We start from the raw sequence: 23,336 nt of genomic DNA on the forward strand, positions 1-23,336 counted from the left end.
TGAATTGGACTTTCCAGTGCTACATATAAGTGATTCTGTGAATCAGTTTAACCAATTCATTTACATGAACCATCTGAACATGTCGATTCACGAAAATGAATTGGACTTTCCAGTGCTACATATAAGTGATTCTGTGAATCATTTTTACCAGTTCGTTTACAGGAACCATCCAAACTAATTGATTCATGAAAATGAATTGGACTTCCCAGTGCTGCATATCAGTGATTCTGTGAATCAGTTTTAATCAATTCATTTACAGGAACCATCCGAACGAATTGATTCACAAAAATGAATTGGACTTCCCAGTGCTACATATAAGTGATTCGGTGAATCATTTTTAACCAGTTAATTTACATGAACCATCCGAACGAATTGATTCATGAAAATGAAATGGACTTCCCAGTGCTACATATAAGTGATTCTGTGAATCATTTTTACCAGTTCGTTTACAGGAACCATCCAAACTAATTGATTCACGTAAATGAATTGGACTTTCCAGTGCTACATATAAGTGATTCTGTGAATCATTTTTAACCAATTCATTTACATGAACCATCTGAACAAGTCGATTCACGAAAATGAAATGGACTTTCCAGTGCTACATATAAGTGATTCTGTGAATCAGTTTTAACTAATTCATTTACATGAACCATCTGAACAAGTCGATTCACGAAAATGAAATGGACTTTCCAGTGCTACATATAAGTGATTCTGTGAATCATTTTTAACCAATTCATTTACATGAACCATCTGAACAAGTCGATTCACGAAAATGAAATGGACTTTCCAGTGCTACATATAAGTGATTCTGTGAATCATTTTTACAAGTTTGTTTACATGAACCATCCGAATGAATTGATTCATGAAAATGAAATGGACTTCCCAGTGCTACATATAAGTGATTCAGTGAATCATTTTTACAAGTTTGTTTACATGAACCATCCGAATGAATTGATTCACGAAAATGAAATGGACTTCCCAGTGCTACATATAAGTGATTCAGTGAATCATTTTTACAAGTTTGTTTACATGAACCATCCGAATGAATTGATTCATGAAAATGAATTGGACTTCCCAGTGCTACATATAAGTGATTCAGTGAATCATTTTTACAAGTTTGTTTACATGAACCATCCGAACGAATTGATTCATGAAAATGAATTGGACTTCCCAGTGCTACATATAAGTGATTCAGTGAATCATTTTTAACCAGTTCATTTACATGAACTGTCCAAACGAACTGTTTCACTTAAATGATTTGGACTCCCCAACACTATGTGAGAGGATGTTTTAGTAAGCATGTTTGATTGCTCACTCGGCTGTATTGCTCCAGCACTGTGACGCTGGAAAATGAAGCTCATTACTGTAAAAGCGACACTTTTGTGAAAATATCTAACTATTGTCACACCACTGAAACATGTAGTTAAGTTAATAGCGTCGCTTCTTTAAGTTAAATATTCCACAACAATGATAATGAAGATTATTACACTGCTCTCTGTAATACTCGATTTTGGTTGGTCAATGGTGGTATTTAAGTGGCATTCACTCATTATCTGGGATCATTCTCGTGTGCATGAGTTATGAAGTTCACAGCAGAGATCACGTATCCTGTGTTTTGTTGCTGTTGTGATGCTCTCGTGTCCTACAGTGACTCAGAGACTGTGAGACTTTAATATTCTGTGACACTTTGTCCACTTGCGTCTTCGTCTTCAGATCTCACCTGGTCATGTGACACAGATTGCAAACAGTTGCTCAGACGACGATGCACTGTGACAGTCGCCTTGGCAACCGCTTGTGCAATGGGACACAGGTGGCAGTGTGGATTTTAGTGAGCGTCATCTCTAATGCCACAAAAATACAGCGCAAAGTGGAAAGACAACAAAACCGTTCACGTGTCTCGTCACGTGTACAGATTTCATAATGTCATCCACCTGGATGACAACTGTGATGCTCTTGAATATTTGGATGTTTCCAAACATACATGCATGTACATGCATCACAGGAGGTTTGTGTCATTTTTGTCATGAAAGTTCCCTCCACAGTGTCATTTCAGGAGGAAGAGTCGAGATTGTTTCGTGGTAATCAACATTGTTGATTGAGCTTAACTTGTTTTGAACCTGGAATATTCCTTTAAGAGCAACTAATCATTTTGACAACCCACTGAGGAAATGATTTTGAGAATAAGTAGATTTGCACATCCTTGTTAAATACTAGAATCGATGAGGAAGTGAGGTGGAGGTAGAAGCCTGTTTCTCTAATTCAACAGCTGAATGTTTGGATTGTTTTTGTGTAGTGTTGTCGTGTTTGTTGAGCTCAGATTCCTCCACACTCTCCACTCCATCACAAACACTCTTCATCTCACCAAACGGCCATCTGTATCATCGTCTTGTGCTGTCAGCATCAGAACAGATTCTCATCGCTGTGAGGTGTGATATCACTGAGCGTGTGGCAGGTCATCAGTTTGGCAGCTCTGTTGAGTGATATTGAGTCTCGTCATTGACTCCTGCGGTCAGATCATATGTAGAGTTTGAGTGTGGGTTCAGCATTCTGCCAGACCATCACAGGCGTTTTTAACACGGCGACGCTCGCCAGAAACATTTGATGGAGACACAAGTGAGATCTCAGTGAACAGATGATGGCCAGAGCTGTTCGTGTTTGCAGAATTTTGTTTCTCTGTATGTGTTTTGCATCAGAAACATGTTTCATGTGCGCTCATGATCTGCCTGTCTGATCAAAGTGCTCGTGTCTCAGTCGCCCAGCACATCATGATGTGTGTGTGACAGGCGGGAATCGCTCGTCTTTCATTGTCTCGTCTGTTTCTCTATGTGAGCAGACAGATCTGAGACAGGTGACAGTTTGAACGGTTTCCTCAGAGTTGATGTCGTTTTCAGAGTCCATTATTTCCCTATCCATTTCTTATAGCAGTAAGTAGGTTTGCACTAGCAAAAACATTCATTCTTGATAACAGTAATGGCATCGTTATTTCCCGTTCTTGATATAAAAAAATTGAACTATTAAAAAACAATTAATTATTTACTCAAAACACACACTGTGAATGTGTGTTTCCTTTTTATTCTGTGTACTTTCATCCAACTTCCATGATATATTCCTGACATTTATTATAAGTTATAAGTTTATGTTTTGGCTGTTTATAAGAAGACATTGCTTTCGTAAATTTATTTAAAGCAGGTCATGACATATATACAGTAAACATTACATTACAACTTCTGTGTATAAGATTGATCTTGTTAAATTACATTATATTTTTCAACATATTCACGTGAATATTCACGTCATTTTTATTTGTATGAATATTTGCATGTAACACACATCATTTCAAAGCAGCTTTACAGAAAATTATGCAGTAACAGAAAATGAAGCTGTAATGTCTTAAAGTCCTCATCGTGCAGTTTAAATTAATAATGCGATTGAAAATCATGACTTTTGGATTTTATAATGTTAAAGGTGCAGTATGTAAGATTCAGAAACACTTGTTATTAGTGACACCTGTGGCCATTAAGTGAACTGCAGCCTGTTGCTCGCCCTCATGCACACGCTCCATAGGGACGCGAGCGAGCGAGCATCAGCAAAAACGATGTAATGTACAAAGAGACTGAACGTGATTCACCGACATCATGCTGACAGATGAGGTAGCATAATTAAAATTACACAGTTATGATTGTTTTACTACAAACTTTGAGACTGTATATTATATTTGACTCTCCAGTGCTGGAACAGGGCTAAAACAAAGTGTGGATATAGGTCTGACTATGAGAGACTGTAGTTTGAAGTTTTCACTTTTCTTTGCATGATACATTGACTGCATTTATACGTTAGGCTATGTCAGCGTTAGCTAGCTAGTCAGCTTTATCAATAGCTGTTAGCTAAATTTGGTGGATGATAACAGTAGCTGTTTATAAAATAGACTGTACATTATACATATGTTGACACAATTCAGTATTGATGTGATTCCATCACAACTGTCATGTTGATATATCGATGCGCTATTGTTTTATAATAATAGATTGTATATATTTTCTGTATAACCAAGTTACGTTACACTAATGAATGGAGCTTTTTGTATTATCTTGAACATTGTCTAGCATTCATTTCATGTGTTATTGTAGTTTAGCTCAAATGACACAGATCAATCCTTATGGCACTATATTTCACATGATTTGCAGTTATGTAAGTTTACCTGTCCAATAAGAAGAACGCCAATTCAGGGTCGGTTTTGATCCCCAAAAACAAACGAAGTTCCCTCCGGGAATCAAATCCCCTGCCGATGTTCACTCTAGTTTTCGCTCAACCACGATCACGTTCCCGCTTAGCCAGATGGGATTCAGTAGATAAATGTTTTTTTTGGTTTACTCTGAGTTTGTGTAGGAGTCGGTGTTGTGCTGGGAGCCGGACGTTTGCTGGATTTCATCTCTAAGATAACGTTATCTAGTGTTGCAGTTTGTCGTCACTGTTGAATAGCAGAAGAGAAACACTGAGGCTCTCAGGAGCGCGCATAAACGTCACATCCTTTGGATTTTCCCGGCAAAAGCGACCCGCTCCCTTCGCATGAAAATCAGTCTACAGGCTTTAATAGGCAACCTAGGAAGTCCGGGAAGGGCTCAAGTTGCTTTACAAGCCATTCACACATTGGCAAAAAATGGTGAATATTACATGAAGATTGTTACATATTGCACCTTTAATGTTTTTTCTCCCCAATTTGGAATGCCCAATTCCCAATGCACTCTACCGTCAATCCGCACTTCTTATCACGTGGCTTGTTGAGCACGTTACCACAGAGCACTGTTCTCCGTGGCATCCATGCACAACTCACCACACGCCCCACCGAGAGCGAGAACCACATTATAGCGACCACGAGGAGGTTACCCCATGTGACTCTACCCTCCCTAGCAACCGGGCCAATTTGGTTGCTTAGGAGACCTGGCTGGAGTCACTCAGCACACCCTGGATTCAAACTCATGACTCCAGGTGTGGTAGTCAGCGTCAATTTCAAATATTAGCAATGAACTTCTTAGTAGTTTTAAATGATAATAAAATACTAGAGTTACTAGAACAGAAATTGCTTCCTGATATCAACAATTAAATAACAGCTAGTTAAAATGCTGATATTTTTTATATCTGTAGATGTATTTCAACATGTAAGGTTTGGTGTTTCAGATAACTGGAAGTGGATTTCAGAGATCAATAAGTTGATGAGTAATTAAAGATCTCTTAAAAGACTTTCTTACTAGTTACAGTAACATTAAATATATCTGAAATTAACAATGGCACTAGTGAAACTAATTTTTACTAGTAGTAATTCCATAGCATTTTAACTAGTGGAAATTAAAATATAGATATGTGCAGTTCATATCCTGCACATGATTAAATGTTGAAAGGGCTTGTGGAAAATGTCTCCTGCTATTACACAAGTTTGAGACACTTTAAGAGTGTAAAGGATGATTTGATTCACAGCTGCAGTATAACAGTACAACTGCAGTCCACCTCCATCCGTCTGTCATTAACACACACTGAGCTTTCAGTTTGATTGTGGATGAAGCTCAAACAGAAACAGTTTGAGTTTTGATGAGCAACATAAACTTTATTGTCACTGTGACTTCTATTCTAACAGAACAGAAATCACTCTCAGGAGTCAACTATACATTTATTGCTCTTCCTTACTGACCTGTGTGTGTGTTTTCAGAGCGTAACATGGACAGTCTCCAGCAGGCTCTACATCAGTCTGTGTTTCTGTCGGCGATGTCGGCTCACCCGTCTCGTGACCTGCCGCTGTGTTGGGAGCAGCACTGTAAACTGCTGCCGGGTGTGGCGGGCGTTCAGGCCAGTCGTGTCGCCCACTGGAGCGTAGAGGAGGTAAGATGGACGTGTGTGTGTGTGTGTGTGTGACCGGCGTGATATTGTGACATCACTTCCACCTGTACGCCAGAGAATGTGTTGTGTCCTATGTGCTTTAGAGTTCTGTTAGTTCTTAAAGTTCTTCTGAAAGCTGTGCTGATTTGACTTAAAATAATCTTTGAGGTTGATTTCCAATCAGCAGCAGCCACAGATGAAATCTGCAGACTTTTTTCTGCACTGATTTTAAGGCAAAATCTGCAGACTTCTGTGGAATGAATGTAAACATGTTAAAATGTGTTAGATGGAGCTGAGAGTACTGCAGTCTGATCGGTAACAGAAAGTATGGTCAAATTGGACAAAATATTTAATAAACGAACATTCAAGGTGCAGAGGATGTGTAGAACTTTGTGATTGACAGATGGCCAATATTAGTGTTTCTTAAAGCTGAAGTCTGGGGGTCTGGGTAGCTCAGTGGTAAAATACACTGGCTATCACCCCTGGAGTCATGAGTTTGAATCCAGGGCGTGCTGAGTGACTCCAGCCAGGTCTTCTAAGCAACCAAATTGGCCCGGTTGCTAGGGAGGGTAGAGTCACATGGGGTAATCTCCTCGTGGTCACTATAATGTGGTTCTCGCTCTCGGTGGGGCACGTGGTGAGTTGTGCGTGGATGCCGTGGAGAATAGCGTGAAGCCTCCACACGCGCTATGTCTCCGTGGCAACACGCTCAACAAGCCACGTGATAAGATACGCGGGCTGGCGGTCTCAGACGCGGAGGCAACTGGGATTCGTCCTCCTCCACCTGGATTGAGGCGAATCAATACGCGACCATGAGGACTTAATAGCACATTGGGAACTGGGCATTCCAAATTGGAAAAAAAAAAGTCTAACTTCTTCAGTATTAAAATACTAATCCCAGCTAAGTGTGCAGAGACAACTATAAGACATGCACAGATTCATTTTCTTGAAAACTGGGGCGGGGCTATTTGTTCAACCAATGGCATGATCTGGGGTCGGGACTATTCGTTCAACCAATGGTGTGAGTTGGGGGCGGGACTATTTGTTCAACCAATGGCACGAGTTGGGGGCGGGACTAATTGTTCAACCAGTGGTGCGAGTTGGGGGCGGGACTGTTTGTTCAACCAGTGGCGCGAGTTGGGGATGGGATCTGTTTGTTCAACCAATGGCGTGAGTTGGGGATGGGATCTGTTTGTTCAACCAGTGGCGCGAGTTGGGGATGGGATCTGTTTGTTCAACCAGTGGCGCGAGTTGGGGACGGGATCTGTTTGTTCAACCAGTGGCGCGAGTTGGGGGCAGGACTGTTTGTTCAACCAGTGGCGCGAGTTGGGGGCAGGACTGTTTGTTCAACCAGTGGCGCGAGTTGGGGGCAGGACTGTTTGTTCAACCAGTGGCGCGAGTTGGGGGCAGGACTGTTTGTTCAACCAGTGGCGTGAGTTGGGGACGGGATCTGTTTGTTCAGTCAACAGCAGACGCAGGGTGAGTTTTCAGAAATCAGTTTAAAAACAATGTTTATTTTTGCAATTCTGTTCGGTAGTGCAGAAATTACACACTTCACACTTTCAGACTTACAATGGAAGTCAATGGGGCGAATCCGTAAACATTAAAATACTCACTGTTTCAAAAGTATGTGTTCAGGGTTAAAGAAGTTGTAATATTGGATATGTCTTTACAAAGAAAAGGTTAGTAACTGATTTTATCACACTAAATTCATATTAACTTGCTATACTTTTAAAACGGTGTGTATTTTACTGTTTATGGACTGGCCCCATTGACTTCCATTGTAAGTGACTGTAAAGGCGCGGTCACATTTACCTTTGCACGACGAAATTCCGTGGGGAAGAAGGCGTGGGCAGATGTGAAGCACATGTGAAACTAGTGAAAACGAATTGCCAAGCAGACTCTTTTTATTGCTGCACTTTATTGTCTGTGAAAGTGAAGTGAAAAAGAAACTCGCCGCTACACTGATATCCTCGTCCATTGTGAAGATTCAGTCTCGCTGTGTACAAAGCTCCGCCCACACAGAGGTCACTGCCAAACCAAGAAACTTCCTGTGCTTTACTGTGATAAATACAGCGTTTAGTGGAGGTCCTGCTCAACACTGGTTTATTAGAAGGATTTATATGCAGTTGTATATTGACAAACACCCACAGTGAGTGAGTGTTTGTTTGTTTGTTTGGAATTGAATCTGGATTGATTGTGCCGTTGCCTTCAGTTAATAGTGCCTGTTTAATGGTGAATAATGGCCAGTATTTTCACTAAATGACTCTGAATACAGTTTGATTAGAAATGGATTTCCCAAATGATGAAATTTTCACACACCCCTTAATTAAAACAGGTCTTTATTCAGGTTTTTCAAACAGCACATTTTTCAGGTATCTAACAGCAGTATCATTTATTCAAGTAAATGTTTTGAAATTGAAAATAAAACATTAAAGTAATAACATTTAAATTGAAACAACACTGATTGATTGTAAAATGCCGGTAGCTGTGTTTTAGGCTTCACAGGATGTAATTTTGTGTCTATTTTATGGTTCACTACAGTTTATTTTATTAAATGATATAAACTTGATATACTAACCTTCTGGAGTTATAAAAGTCTGCTTTTCACTTTAAGAAGTATTATTACTGACTGTAGTAACTACAAAAGTAGCAATAATTAATACACATGTAGAGACAAACACAAAACCCCATTACAGAAACACATGTGACACTAAAATAATAATATTTATATGATAAAATCAGATATAACACAGAACATCCCAATGTACATAGCTGATGAAACAAAACTATTCCCATAAAATATGATGAAATGAGATAGGTCACTCAGGGACTTCTGGAAACACCTGATTATTGTTTTCACTGTAATTTTAATAATTATTTACAGTGAAAAGTACATGGATTCTCTTGTTTAACATAATATGCATTTTAACCATTAAGTATATGATAAAGTCAAACTTTTTACATCTAAAAAAATAAATCTTTACAGTGGTTTACTGTAAAATTACATGTATCATCTTGTTAAATATATTATCTTTTTTTTTTTTTTTTTTTTTTTTTCCTCTAAGCATTTTTACATTATTTTACTGTGAAAATTATGGACCTTTTTTTTTTTCTTTTTTTTTTTTTTTACAGTGAACTTGCATTATTGAATTTTATTACATAAAATTGTAAAATCAAAACACAGGACATTCATACATTATCTGTAACTGTAAACAGTTATGCTGTATGAAAACGTCATGATTTATCTGTGACTGGAAAATACATGGAAATAATTAATGTTTGTGGTAAATTCAGAGAATTAGAACTTGTTTACAGTTTACAGACTAGCTTAAATTACTTAAAATTCTTACCAACTCAATAAAAAAGCAGCCCCCTCTTCTTAGTAACTTTCATTTTACTGTAGATGTACCAAAACTTTCTCAATGGTTAGGTTAATGTATAAATTAAGTTGACCTTGACTCGAGTACGGAATTAGTTAGGTGTACTTCGATGTACAGTACATTTGGCATCCAGTTTACTGCATGTAATATAGCGTTGCTATAACAAACAGAAAGAGAATATGTGACTGACTGTTAGGGCTGAAACGATTAGTCGACGTTAAAAAAATTGTCAAAAAAATGTCATTGTCGAATAGTCGTTTGATCTCATTTAACATAACAGGAGATCTCATTAAACTCGAATGATGGCGTGCGAGAGGCGCACCACAGCACGCGCCTGATTGAGGAGAGAAAGAAAAAACAGTCCAGATGCACTCTAAACTTTCCAAAGAGCTTCAGGTGATGTAGACCACAAAGTATGAGGGAATTATACAAAATACAAAATAAGTGGGGCCTGGGTAGCTCAGTGGTAAAAGACGCTGGCTACCACCCCTGGAGTTCGTTAGTTCGAATCCCAGGGCGTGCTGAGTGACCCCAGCCAGGTCTCCTAAGCAACCAAATTGGCCCGGTTGCTAGGGAGGGTAGAGTCACATGGGGTAACCTCCTCGTGGTTGCTATAATGTGGTTCTCGCTTTCGGTGGGGCATGTGACGAGTTGTGCGTGGATGCCACGGAGAATAGCGTGAGCCTCCACATGCGCTACATCTCCGTGGCAACGTGCTCAACAAGCCACGTGATAAGATGCGCGGATTGACGGTCTCAGACGTGGAGGCAACTGAGACTTGTTCTCCACCACCCGGATTGAGGTGTGTAACTGCGACACCACGAGAACCTACTAAGTAGTGGGAATTGGGCATTCCACTTTGGGAGAAAAAAAAAAAAAAGATGATTTTGTCCTCTTTATTGTTAGTAAGCACGTTTAATACATCCTTTTTAAGTCGGGGCACAAGCTGAATAAATGGTTAAGAGTTATTGATTAATCATTGCAATAATCACTGGATAGTCGAATAATCGTCAATTATCAAAATAATCGCTAGTTGTTGCCCTACTCAAATATCACACAGAAGTGTGTAAATATGACCTTTAGATATCATGTGTTCTGTTACTTTAAACATCTGTGTGTGTACAGCCGTTGCGGTTTGAAGCTCTTTTAACTCTGGCTGATCTATTAGTATCTCACACAAACATGAAGCTCCTAAATGGGCGTGACCGTTCGGAGTGTCTGCCAGCGGTCAGAACATCTAATGCATCCGGCCAACAGTTTCACGTCTATTCCTGTGTTCTCTGGGAATATTAAAGCAGAATCGATCTGCGGGGAAATATAGATTTGTCTGGTGTTTCATTTGGAGACTGTTTTAAATGCTTTAGATGCTTAGAGGCTTTTATAAAAAAGGTTTGATGGCAATAAAGAGGCAAAACATTCATCTCTGTGTTCTGCTTGTGGTCTGGTTGAATTAGGGCAATATTCTGTACAGTAACGGTCGAGCGTTTAATTGCTGCTTCTGTCCCTGTTGGATTGAATGTTAATGAAATCTTGCAGATCTTTCGGCCGACGCTCAGCGTTCATTAGAAAGCAGAACATGCATCTTCATTATCAACAAACAGCCCTGCGCTGACATTATAAACACACTTCCTGTTATTAATGACTGAAGTGACTCACATCCTACAGACACCAGCTGACCGCTTTCTGTCAATCAGGTATGGTGACAACAGCGTTTGATTAACGCTAATAAAATAAAAGTGTTAAACTCGACGAGGAAAGATTAGACAGACGTTAGCATCTTAAAACTCCCGCTCTTCAGTTTGGGCAGCATAGACAAAATATTGTGGTGTAAGTAGGTAACAGGAAATAGGGCACAATGGGGCTAAAAGGCCCCTCTTAAGGAAAATGTGCATTTTTCTGTTGCAAAGTTTATCAAGATTTTAAAAACATATATTTTTTAAATATTGATGGAGCAAAAACAATTTGTGTTGAAAGTGTTTTGATTATAATTATTTTCTTTAAGCCACACTTAGGATAAAATGCCTTTATTCTAGTAATATAGTGTAGATAAAGTTTATATAATATATTATATAATCATATATATATCATATGTAATATATGTGTGTGTGTGTGTATATATATATATATATATATATATATACTGTATATGACTTCACACAATATAACAAAAAATATTCAATTATATACAGTTATGTTATAAAAATTATAATTTAAGTGCTACTATATCAAAACTTCTGTGCAGAATTTATTTGTATTTTTTTATGTAAACCCTTGCATAGATTTGTTCAAGAAAATATTTCAAAATGTATGATTGTGCCTTTTAAATATTTATGTATTTACACATTTATTACACTTACTATATTACTACATTTTGTAACATGTTTGTTTATAAGCACTTGTGTGACTTACATTGAGTTTATATTAATATTTATAGCAAGCGCTAAATTGGTACTGTCTCTTTAAGAGAACCAGATGTTCCACGAGCAAGTGTTTACGGTTGAATGAGCGCAGCGCACATTAACGAGAGAGAAGTTGTACGGTTATTTTTTCTTCATCTATGCAATGTATGATTAGAAATGTGTCTTTTTGATCACCAACTGACTGTAAATAACAGAAAGGATATTAAAAGATACATGAAATGAAAATGGGGTGCCTGGGTCTCGGTTTGGATACAAAATACACGGAACGAAGCAAAAGGATACTTGTATAATGTGTATTGACTTGCTTGCACAAATACTTACATGTTCTCAAATTCCAGTCTACAAACTCTCGAGTTTTGCAACACTTTTACCTTCTAACAGATGTCCAACAGGTGTGCAACTGATCGATGATTTAAAAACGGAGAATGTTGGGCCTGGGTATCTCAGCGAGTATTGATGCTGACTATCACACCTGGAGTCATGAGTTTGAATTCAGGGCGTGCTGAGTGACTCCAGCCAGGTCTCCTGAGCAACCAAATTGGCCCGGTTGCTAGGGAGTGTAGAGTCACATGGGGTAACCTCCTCGTGGTTGCTATAATGTGGTTCCCGGTCTTGGTGGGGCGCGTGGTGAGAGGTGCGTGGTTGCCGCAGAGAATAGCATGAAGCCTCCATACACGCTAGGTTTCCGTGGTAACGTGCTCAACAAGCCACATGATAAGATGCGCGGATTAAGATTAAGATTATTCATAACAAATGAATAAGTCTGACATCACTGCCAATCAGCTTCAACACTTAAAAACAAAAGATTCAGAGCTGTTTTACACTGGAATCAGCCGTTTGCACACTGAACAGTCTTCAGCTTAGTGTCAGATATTTTTCTGCAGATGTACTGCGGTGTTGCAGGCTCTCTACCATCTATTTACCACCATAGTGCCCCGTCCTAGAATGAACACTTCCTGACGCCTTTTGAGGTTTAAATAAAGCATGTGAGTGTGTTCAACTGTGATGGTGTTGTGGACTGCAGACTGACTCACTGAAGTGTTCTGGCTGCACACTGTGATGCTTTATAATAAATGAAGCTTTTATTCCAAAGATCCTTTGTGAAGTTGGTCTTTTTAATTAAACTCTGGCACAGCTCCAGATGTTCTTACTGTAAATGTACTGTATGGGACTGTGGGTAAATCACTTCTTCTAAATGACATCTAAGCAAAAGTCTTCTCATTAATCACACACACACACACAGCTCAGTAATAATTCACATGAGTTATTATTAGAAGCAGTTGTTTGTTGGATCTCCCGGAGCATAGTAGAACTCTCTTCCTGTCATATCAGCTTGTGTTTCGCAGTAAATGCTGCAGGATATCTGTGCTGTGCTGCAGAAGGTTTCTGAGAGCAAAAGAATCTCAGGTGGCACAGTACGAGCCACTGACTGTTTGAGTGAACGCTACTCAATTCTCCTGCATGAGTGACGGATCCCTCTCGGGTCATATATGCCATTACCCTTCAGCTCACGCTATTTGTCCAGACAAAATGACTCTTCAAGATTCAATTTATGTATTTATTTATTTTCAAATGACTAGTTCAATTCACTAGCTATCCATTTACTAAGCTCAATTGTGTGTGTGTGTGTCTGTGTCTGTGTGTCTGTGTCTGTGTGTCTGTGTCTGTGTGTCTGTGTGTGTGTTTTCAGGTGGCTGATTTCATTCATTCTTTACCGGGCTGTGAAGAGCAGGCCAAACAGTTCAGAGAGGAGGTACGTGTGACTTTCAATCAAAAAATATAAATGAATTTTAAACAGAGCGAATAAATAATGGATATTACAGTTACAGATGGCACAACTTTAACTATCGTGTAAAGTGTCAATTACAGCATTCCTTTGAGGTCGACTCCCATTGTGTCACAATGTTCTATTTACAGTCACAACAGCTGAGTATTGTAACCAATCACAGATTGTCGCTGACTTTCATTGTGTTATTTATTCAATAATTGAAAAACTGATTTGTTTTTACATGCTACTAAGATGGTCGAAGTGGAGTTCGCCATTTAGGCACCGTTTTGTCCTGGTTGACTGATGCATTGGATGCATAAAGCATATGACACGTGTCTACCCCACTATAAATACATATTTTAATGTCAGTTCCATTTATTGTAACAATTAAAAATTATGAAATCAGTGGAAATAATTGACAATTACAGTTTTAGTTAAGCAATGCAACCGCTGCTTATAGCCACGAGAGCTTCAAATTAAACACAGAATTCCTCTTTTCCTCTTGAAATATGGATGCAATGTTACAGTTAATTATAATTAGTACTGTGGATGCATGAACAGACATGGGCGTTTAATCTGATGAAGGGAAAACTCCCCCTAACACTGCTACAGAGAGAATGCTGTCTACAAGGTCATCTACAAGTCATTTAGCGCCAGGTTCTCCACAAACGTGCGGTGAGTGATGGGAGAGGGGCGGCACTCATCCGGCCGCACCCCGGCCCCGTCTCAAACGGCTCTTCTCACCGGGCCCTCTCGGGCCGTCTATCCCGGGCCAATCGGAGTCCCTCGGTGCTGCGGTATTGTTACATTTAGGGGGGATTCTGACTTAGAGGCCTTCAGTAATAATCCCACAGATGGTAGCTTCGCACCAGTGGCTCCTCAGCCAAGAGCACGCACCAAATGTCTGAACCTGCGGTTCCTCTCGTACTGAGCAGGATTACTATTACAACAACACATCATCAGTAGAGTAAAACTAACCTATCTCTCGACGGTCTAGAAACCATGAATTCCAAAATAATAATAATAAAGCTATTCCAAATTAATCACTTACAGCACAAGAAAGCACTTTTTTACTGGTTCGGCCATCTTGATTCAGGAAGTATTTTTCCCGTTCATTTTTTCCATCGTGATTTCTTAATAAAAGAGTTCATGAACCAAACCAACCAGCTCCGAGGAGAATCACAACATTACAAACTTTGATTTCAAGGTAAAAATTATTTGAAAATTTGATGCAAGACAATTAACGTCTTTAATCCCATGAAGCATTGCGAATGATGTAATCGAATTAAAAACGATGGGGAAAAAAAAAAACTATTGATTTAAACTTGTTGATAAGTATAGAAACAATATATTGCACAATATTTAGATATTTAGAAATATATAAGTAGTTTGAGAGTGAAGGGAGAGCAACTCGATTGCATCATTCACAGTGCATCATGAGAGTGGGCGGAGCTTGTTCGCCTTGATTCTCAAGCGGCGTCAGAAATCGCCACCCTATCCACTATTTAGTGCCATTTTGTAGTAGTGTCCGAATTTGTTCCCTACATCTTGTTCCCCACATTTGTTCACCTATGCTTACCCACAATGCATTGTGATTTCGAGTGTACAGAGGATGTACACAGGGCTGCCCATAAGGGGGGGAAAGGGGACAGCTTTCAGGGGCCCAGCCAGTGAGGGGGGGGCCAGGACAGATAGATCAACACTCTCAATAGTGCTACGACATCCGGAGATCATGCGCGCGCATTTCCCGCGACAAATACCGGCGCTCCAACATATAACGGCACGTGCATCATCGGCCTCAGGATCATGGGTAATGTAGTTCTTCACCAGGATTTTACTATTAAACGTGATTTTAAAAAAAATAAAGTTAAAATAGCACGAATTGATGTCTTGAACAGAAGCATATACCATTGATTAACAACCTCAGAGCTCACTTCTCCCTTTATCCACTGCTGACCACGCCCACTTTTGCGAGCATTTTTCAAAACTCAAAAGTGAAACGGGGTTTTGTGACCCTTTAAGAGTCAGGTATGAGTGTATGTGATCTGAGTTTCTGTTTCTTAATGAACTACAGCATCTATTTGGCTGTAATGTTTTCTGCATCTTTGTTTTCTCTTTAGCAAATCGACGGGAAGGCGTTTCTGCTGTTGACGCAGCGAGACATTGTCAAGATAATGAGCGTGAAGCTCGGCCCCGCCCTCAAGATCTACAACTCCATCCTGATGTTCAGACACGCCGATGATAACCAATCAGCAGGCAGCGACACTAACACATGAAGCTGAACCAGTCTTAGCTCCGCCCCCTCGTATGTATCGATGCATTCCGACACCTCTCGTGCCCTAAATGCCCTCTGTTAGTGCTACTCGCCCGTATGGCCTCTGACCCCAGCTGACCCGGTTCTGCCTTTAAACAGATGTAGATGACCGTCTCCTCCTCGCTCCGCTGTAGTTTTTCTTTCATAAGCTCAACGACGTGACAATCAAACAAATGACAAACAAACGCCGTGATCGTCGTCAGTGACATCAGGGTTTTTTTAGTCACGGTGCTATTTGTATTCAAACACAAAAACAGGTGAACACTTTACAGGACTAACTCATGTGCATCATGTGAACATGTTTCAGTACACAAAAATGAAAATTCTGTCCTCATTTACTCACCCTCATGTCGTTCAAAACCAGTATGGCTTTCTAGGTAAATATATGAAGAATGTCTTTGACACTCTTTTCTTTATGATAGTTTTATGGTGCTCTTTTGTCATTTTGAAGCTTGTCAGCGTCAGTCTCCATTTATTTTCATTAAAAAATCACCTTTTGTGTTCCACAGATGTAAGAATGTCACATGGTGAGTAAATGATGGCAGAATTTTCCTTTTTGGATGAACTATCCCTTCAGTAATCTGAGATTTGTGCCCCTTCTGTTACCAATTTTATTCTATTTTGTATATTTCTGATTTTGTTGTACCTACTGAGTCTAATCTTTATTTATTGTGCAAAATGAAATTAAAAATGTTTGCACGGTGAAGGATAATAATATGATGTATATTATACATTTCAAAATGCCAAAAGGATTTGTTTTAATTGAAGAGTGTTTATTTTTGTGATGTATTGCACAGAGAGAGGCGAGAATTAGATGAATCCCCATTTAAGTTCAAGATAATATAATGAAAGTAAGTGAAATGCTTTATTGGAGTGTCATCTGTGTGGTTTGTGCGCTCTCACTGGCTTCGTTCTGAAGCATATCGTGTTGCTTTTGTCTGCTGTTCTGCTTCGGCGGTCTTAAACGAAAGATCTGAACTCTCGTTTAGCTTCAGGGGATTTTCTCATGATTATTTAAGAACTTAATATAATGCACAAAGCAATCTATATATTTGCTAAAACATTTGGAATCAGTGTGACTTCTATTGAGAAGTCCTTGTTGTATTTGTCTAATTTTGAATATGTGTATTTGAATTTTGTCAACTTTCAACCAAACTGCAGGAATGTAATCCCATCTCTCGCTACTTCCATCTGTTTATTTTCTGTAATATCAGTCTCACATCCCTCAATATAAAAATGATCCGTTTTTTTTGTTTTATTCCATACAGTAGTATTTGTTCACTGCTGTTTGATGGATTTGTTCCAGATATTGAAAGACTCACGCACACTTTGTACAACAGAAATCATTCATCAGCACCCAATAAACTGTGCAAATCTCAGTTTTCTTCTGTTGTGTGTCTTTGCAGTGAATAATGTACTCATGTATCATGTACAGAAGGTGAAATGCAGTATTTGCCTCAAGAGTTGCACTTAACAATAAGGTTTTATTTGTTAACATTAGGTATCATGAACTAATAAGGAACAATATTTTTCTACAGTATTTATTAATCTTGATTAATGTTAATGTAAGAAAATACAATTATCTATTGTTTATGATAGTTCATGTTGCATTCATGTTAACGTATACAACTTTTAATGCAGTTATTATATTTGAACTAACTGTGATTAACAAGGGCTGTAAAAGTATTGGTCATTGTTTATTCATGTTGAGAAATGTAGTTAAGTAATATACAACTTTATTGTAAAGTGTTACAGAAAATGCTTCTATTTTGCTTTTTTCTAATTGTTTACATTTTGTTTGATGTTCAGAGGTTTCACAGGCCCAACAGATATATAGATGAGATAGATTGATGGACGGACGGATAGATAGACAGACGGTTGGACGGACGGAGAGAGACAGATGGATGGACAGACGGACGGAGATAGATAGACAGACAGAGATACGGATGGAGAGAGACAGATAGATGGATAGACAGACAGACAGACGGATGGACGGACAGAGATAGACGTTGGACAGACAGACAGAGAGATAAACGTCAGATGGAGAGATAGACATAGATAGATAGAAAGATAGACATGGACAGACGGAGATAGAGATAGACATCGGACAGAGAGATAGACAGACAGATAGATAGAAAGAGACAGATAGATGGATGGACGGAGAGAGACAGATGGACAGACAGACGGATGGAGAGATAGATGGACGGACAGAGATAGACATCGGACAGCGAGATGGACAGACAGATAGATTGATAGACAGACAGTTAGATAGACAGACAGACAGATTGATAGAATGATAGACAGACAGATGGACGGACAGGGATAGATAGACAGATAGATAGAAAGATAGACAGATAGGTAGGTAGACGGACGGGCTAGATAAATAGACAGACAGAGAGATAGATGGATGGACGGAGAGAGACAGCGATAGATAGATAGAGAGACAGACGGATGGAGAGATAGATAGACGGACGGACGGAGATAAACAGACAGAGATAGACGTCGGATGGAGAGAGAGAGATAGATAGAAAGATAGACAGACGTATGGACGGACGGGGATAGACAGACAGAGAGATAGATAGACAGATAGATAGAAAGATAGACAGATGTATGGACGGACGGGGATAGACAGACAGAGAGATAGATATACAGATAGATAGAAAGATAGACAGACGTATGGACGGACGGGGATAGATAGACAGAGAGATAGATAGACAGATAGATAGAAAGATAGACAGACGTATGGACGGACAGGGATAGACAGACAGAGAGATAGATAGACAGATAGATAGAAAGATAGACAGACGTATGGACGGACGGGGATAGACAGACAGAGAGATAGATAGACAGATAGATAGAAAGATAGACAGACGTATGGACGGACGGGGATAGATAGACAGAGAGATAGATAGAAAGATAGACGTATGGACGGACGGGGATAGACAGACAGAGAGATAGATAGACAGATAGATAGAAAGATAGACAGACGTATGGACGGACGGGGATAGACAGACAGAGAGATAGATAGACAGATAGATAGAAAGATAGACAGACGTATGGACGGACGGGGATAGACAGACAGAGAGATAGATAGACAGATAGATAGAAAGATAGACAGACGTATGGACGGACGGGGATAGATAGACATCGGACGGAGAGATACAGTGCATCCGGAAAGTATTCACAGTGCTTCACTTTTTCCACATTTTATGTTACAGCCTTATTCCAAAATGGATTAAATTCATTATTTTCCTCAAAATTCTACAAACAATACCCCATAATGACAACGTGAAAGAAGTTTGTTTGAAATCTTTGCAAATGTATAAAAAAATTAATAAAAAAAATCACATGTACATAAGTATTCACAGCCTTTGCTCAATACTTTGTTGAAGCACCTTTGGCACCAATTACAGCCTCAAGTCTTTTTGAGTATAATGCAACAAGCTTGGCACACCTATTTTTGGGCAGTTTCTCCCATGCTTCTTTGCAGGACCTCTCAAGCTCCATCAGGTTGGATGGGGAGCGTCAGTGCACAGCCATTTTCAGATCTCTCCAGAGATGTTCAATCGGGTTCAAGTCTGGGCTCTGGCTGGGCCACTCAAGGACATTCATAGAGTTGTCCCGGAGCCACTCCTTTGTTATCTTGGCTGTGTGCTTAGGGTCGTTGTCCTGTTGGAAGATGAACCTTCGCCCCAGTCTGAGGTCCGGAGCGCTCTGGAGCAGGTTTTCATCAAGGATGTCTCTGTACATTGCTGCATTCATCTTTCCCTCGATCCTGACTAATCTCCCAGTTCCTGCCACTGAAAAACATCCCCACAGCATGATGCTGCCACCACCATGCTTCACTGTAGGGATGGTATTGGCCAGGTGATGAGCGGTGCCTGGTTTCCTCCAGACATGTCGCTTGCCATTCAGGCCAAAGAGTTCAATCTTTGTTTCTCATGGTCTGAGAGTCCTTCAGGTGCCTTTTGGCAAACTCCAGGCGGGCTGTCATGTTCCTTTTACTGAGGAGTGGCTTCCGTCTGGCCACTCTACCATACAGGTCTGATTGGTGGAGTGCTGCAGAGATGGTTGTTCTTCTGGAAGGTTCTCCTCTCTCCACAGAGAAATGCTGGAGCTCTGTCAGAGTAACCATCGGGTTCTTGGTCACCTCCCTGACTAAGGCCCTTCTCCCCCGATCGCTCAGTTTGGCCAGGCGGCCAGCTCTAGGAAGACTCCTTTTGGTTCCAAACTTCTTCCATTTACAGATGATGGAGGCCACTGTGCTCATTGGGACCTTCAATGCTGCAGACATTTTTCTGTACCCTTCCCCAGATCTGTGCCTCGATACAATCCTGTCTCGGAGGTCTACAGACAATTCCTTGGACTTCATGGCTTGGTTTGTGCTCTGACATGCACTGTTAACTGTGGGACCTTATATAGACAGGTGTGTGCCTTTCCAAATCATGTCCAATCAACTGAATTTACCACAGGTGGACTCCAATCAAGTTGTAGAAACATCTCAAGGATGATCAGTGGAAACAGGATGCACCTGAGCTCAATTTTGAGTGTCATGGCAAAGGCTGTGAATACTTATGTACATGTGATTTTTTTTATTAATTTTTTTATACATTTGCAAAGATTTCAAACAAACTTCTTTCACGTTGTCATTATGGGGTATTGTTTGTAGAATTTTGAGGAAAATAATGAATTTAATCCATTTTGGAATAAGGCTGTAACATAACAAAATGTGGAAAAAGTGAAGCGCTGTGAATACTTTCCGGATGCACTGTACATAGACAGACAGATAGAAAGATAGACAGACATATGAACAGACGGGGATAGATAGACATCGGACGGAGAGATAGATGTCAGATGGAGAGAAAGATAGACAGACAGACAGATAGATAGAAAGATAGACAGACGTATGGACGGACGGGGATAGATAGACATCAGACGGAGAGAGAGATAAATAGATAGACAGAAAGACAGACAGACATATGGACGGACGGGGATAGATGGATATCAGACGGAGAGATAGACAGACAGAGAGATAGACGTCGGACGGAGAGAGAGATAGATAGATAGACAGATAGATAGAAAGATAGACAGACGTATGGACGGACAGGGATAGATAAATATTGGATGGAGAGATAGATAGACAGACAGACAGATAGATAGCCAGATGGGCAGAGAGAGAGATAGATAAATAGACAGATAGATAGATGGACGGACAGACTGATTGATTTTGGTGGATGTAGCTTGAAAGCTTTAGGAGTTACAATTAGATTTGTTGCTCTTGGTTTAGAGATTTTGGAAACAGTTTTAGTTATTTGTATCCTCGTGTGCATTTTCTTTAACACAAACCAGATTTACATTGGATTAACAATGGTTACATGAACTTTATTGAGCTATACACTGTATATAGATAGTTTATTAATAGACTTCACCAACTACTCGTGCAGAGCAATTCAGAAGAATCAAGCTGACCTGAAAAAGCGACAGGTTGATCTGATACTGTATCAGTTCTGTTGTAAATGATTTCTCACACATCCTACTGATGAACTTTTTAAGTCAGCCTCAAACAGCAGTCCAAAGCTAGTTCCATAATGTGACGTATTTCTGAGATATGCAACAAGAAAAAAATGAAAACACTGCAATAACTTGATTTTATCTACGTGAAATTGATTGGATGATGTTAAATGTCTTTATTTGACTTGATAAGTTGTTTCAGAGGCAAAGTGATTCCATTACAATAAAATATATACAAAGACAAATACTTTTTGGAATAACATGCATGGATGAATTGTTCATAGTTAGAGCAGTTACATGTATTAAGTAGTTAAATTGAGTAAGAAAGTACTTTTTGATTTCAAGTATCTATTGCTGAACTATCAATCAACTTTATTCAGTAAATAACTGCATATGCATTACCTGTAACTTATAAATATCTGACTGTTAAATATACTATTTATCATTTGTTTTGTGCCCAATTGGAATGATGATGTAGTTTAATATATGGTATAGAGAAATATTCATAAAGCGAGACATTAAGGTAACTGTACAGTTCAGGGCCATTAACATTAATTACACAGTGTGAGCATTTACAAAGTCTGTTTAATGTTTGATTCATGTTTGTTTTTAGGTACACTATGATTGGTTGAGGAAACACCCGAAGGCTTTTTATGCAAATTTGACATCAGAAGGAAACACAGTCACTAGAAAACACAACGAACACATGAAAAAACAGCAGTGTTGAAAATATCTAAAAATGACCAAACACAGACGTTCTGACATTTAATCAGTCAAAACAAAATATGAGTACGGTATACTGAACTAGAACATTAGATAAAGAGCTTTTGAATGATCTAGAAAGGGAACCAAAGAACAGCTCCACAAGATCATTATCTAAATCACGTTGTATTTGAAATGTACTTTTAAATGTCTTTTGGAAGAGTGTTGCAGCTTGATTGAAAGATGCTTTCCTGTGTCAGGAAATTCCAAAATGAGTTAAGAGAACATTAGATTACACAGTGTGTTATTAAGAGTTACATTACATATTAAAGGCTCCATATGAGCCTTGACCTGAGAAACACTTCTGTGCATTCAGATTTAGAATTAAAGCTCGGAGAACGTAACACAATGTGCATCGCCCTGTTGACATTTAAGAGCATTCAGGACATGAATTCCAGATGGCAAGTGCTAATTGTTGAGTAGTTACATTTGCACTAGTTATTTCTTGATATAAAAATTACATAATTATTCACAGAAATGCATTCTTGATTTCAAAAATGGAATTTCAACTAATTAAAAATATAATTCTTGAAATTTGTAACTGCATTTTCACAAAAATCTGTCATTCACGCAAGTTCAAAACGCAATTACAGATATCTAGAATGCATTTTTTAGTAGCATTTCTTAGCTATGTGCTTACTAGTAAAAACGATAACTTTTGATATCAATAGTTATACTGTTACTATGCACATTAAATGAATGAATGAACGTTACATTTATATAGCGCTTTTCTGACACTACACTCAAAACGCTTTACACAATGAACGGGACTCTCCTCAACCACCACCAGTGTGCAGCTTCCACCTGGATGATGTGACGGCAGCCATAGTGCACCAGTACACTCACCACACACCAGCTATTGGTGGAGAGGAGAGAGTGGAGTGATGGAGCCAATTAATGGATGGGGATTATTAGGAAGCCATGATTGATAAGGGCCAATGGGGGACTTTGGCCAGGACACCAGGGTTACACCCCTACTCTTTTCTAGAAGTGTCCTGGGATTTTTAATGGCCACAGAGAGTCAGGACCTCAGTTTAACGTCTCATCCGAAGGACGGTGCCTTTTTACAGTATAGTGTCCCCATCACTATTCTGGGGCATTAGGACCCAGTCCTGATATGAACAATTGAATTACAACTAGTGAAATATTTTATTTTTGATATTATCATGTGTTTTAACATTTTAGATTTGGTATTTCACATATCTGGAACTGGATTTCAGATATAATTACAGTAAAGATATCTTAAAAGGCTTTCTTACTAATTACAATCACATTATACATGTCTGAAATTAAGTGAAAACCAAATCACA

General features: G+C 39.3%; 1 protein-coding gene across 4 annotated transcripts in view; it reads left to right on the forward strand.

Annotated features, from left to right (window-relative positions):
- Positions 1-17,132, forward strand: part of LOC127434618 (lethal(3)malignant brain tumor-like protein 4) — a 104,829-nt gene extending 87,697 nt beyond the window's left edge. For 2 of the 4 annotated variants that reach the window (XM_051687474.1, XM_051687475.1), the window contains exons 18-20: positions 5,702-5,871; positions 13,362-13,424; positions 15,560-17,132. In XM_051687474.1, coding sequence (XP_051543434.1) covers positions 5,702-5,871; positions 13,362-13,424; positions 15,560-15,715 — 389 coding nt within the window. In that variant the 3' untranslated portion in view covers positions 15,716-17,132. Of the gene's footprint in view, positions 1-5,701; positions 5,872-13,361; positions 13,425-14,000; positions 14,115-15,559 lie in introns of all 4 variants that reach the window. The other 2 variants (XM_051687476.1, XR_007896066.1) reach the window with 2 other exon arrangements.
- Positions 17,133-23,336: the final 6,204 nt, after the last annotated feature.

This window comes from Myxocyprinus asiaticus, chromosome 44 (assembly GCF_019703515.2).
Source record: "Myxocyprinus asiaticus isolate MX2 ecotype Aquarium Trade chromosome 44, UBuf_Myxa_2, whole genome shotgun sequence".
Taxonomy (NCBI): domain Eukaryota; kingdom Metazoa; phylum Chordata; class Actinopteri; order Cypriniformes; family Catostomidae; genus Myxocyprinus; species Myxocyprinus asiaticus.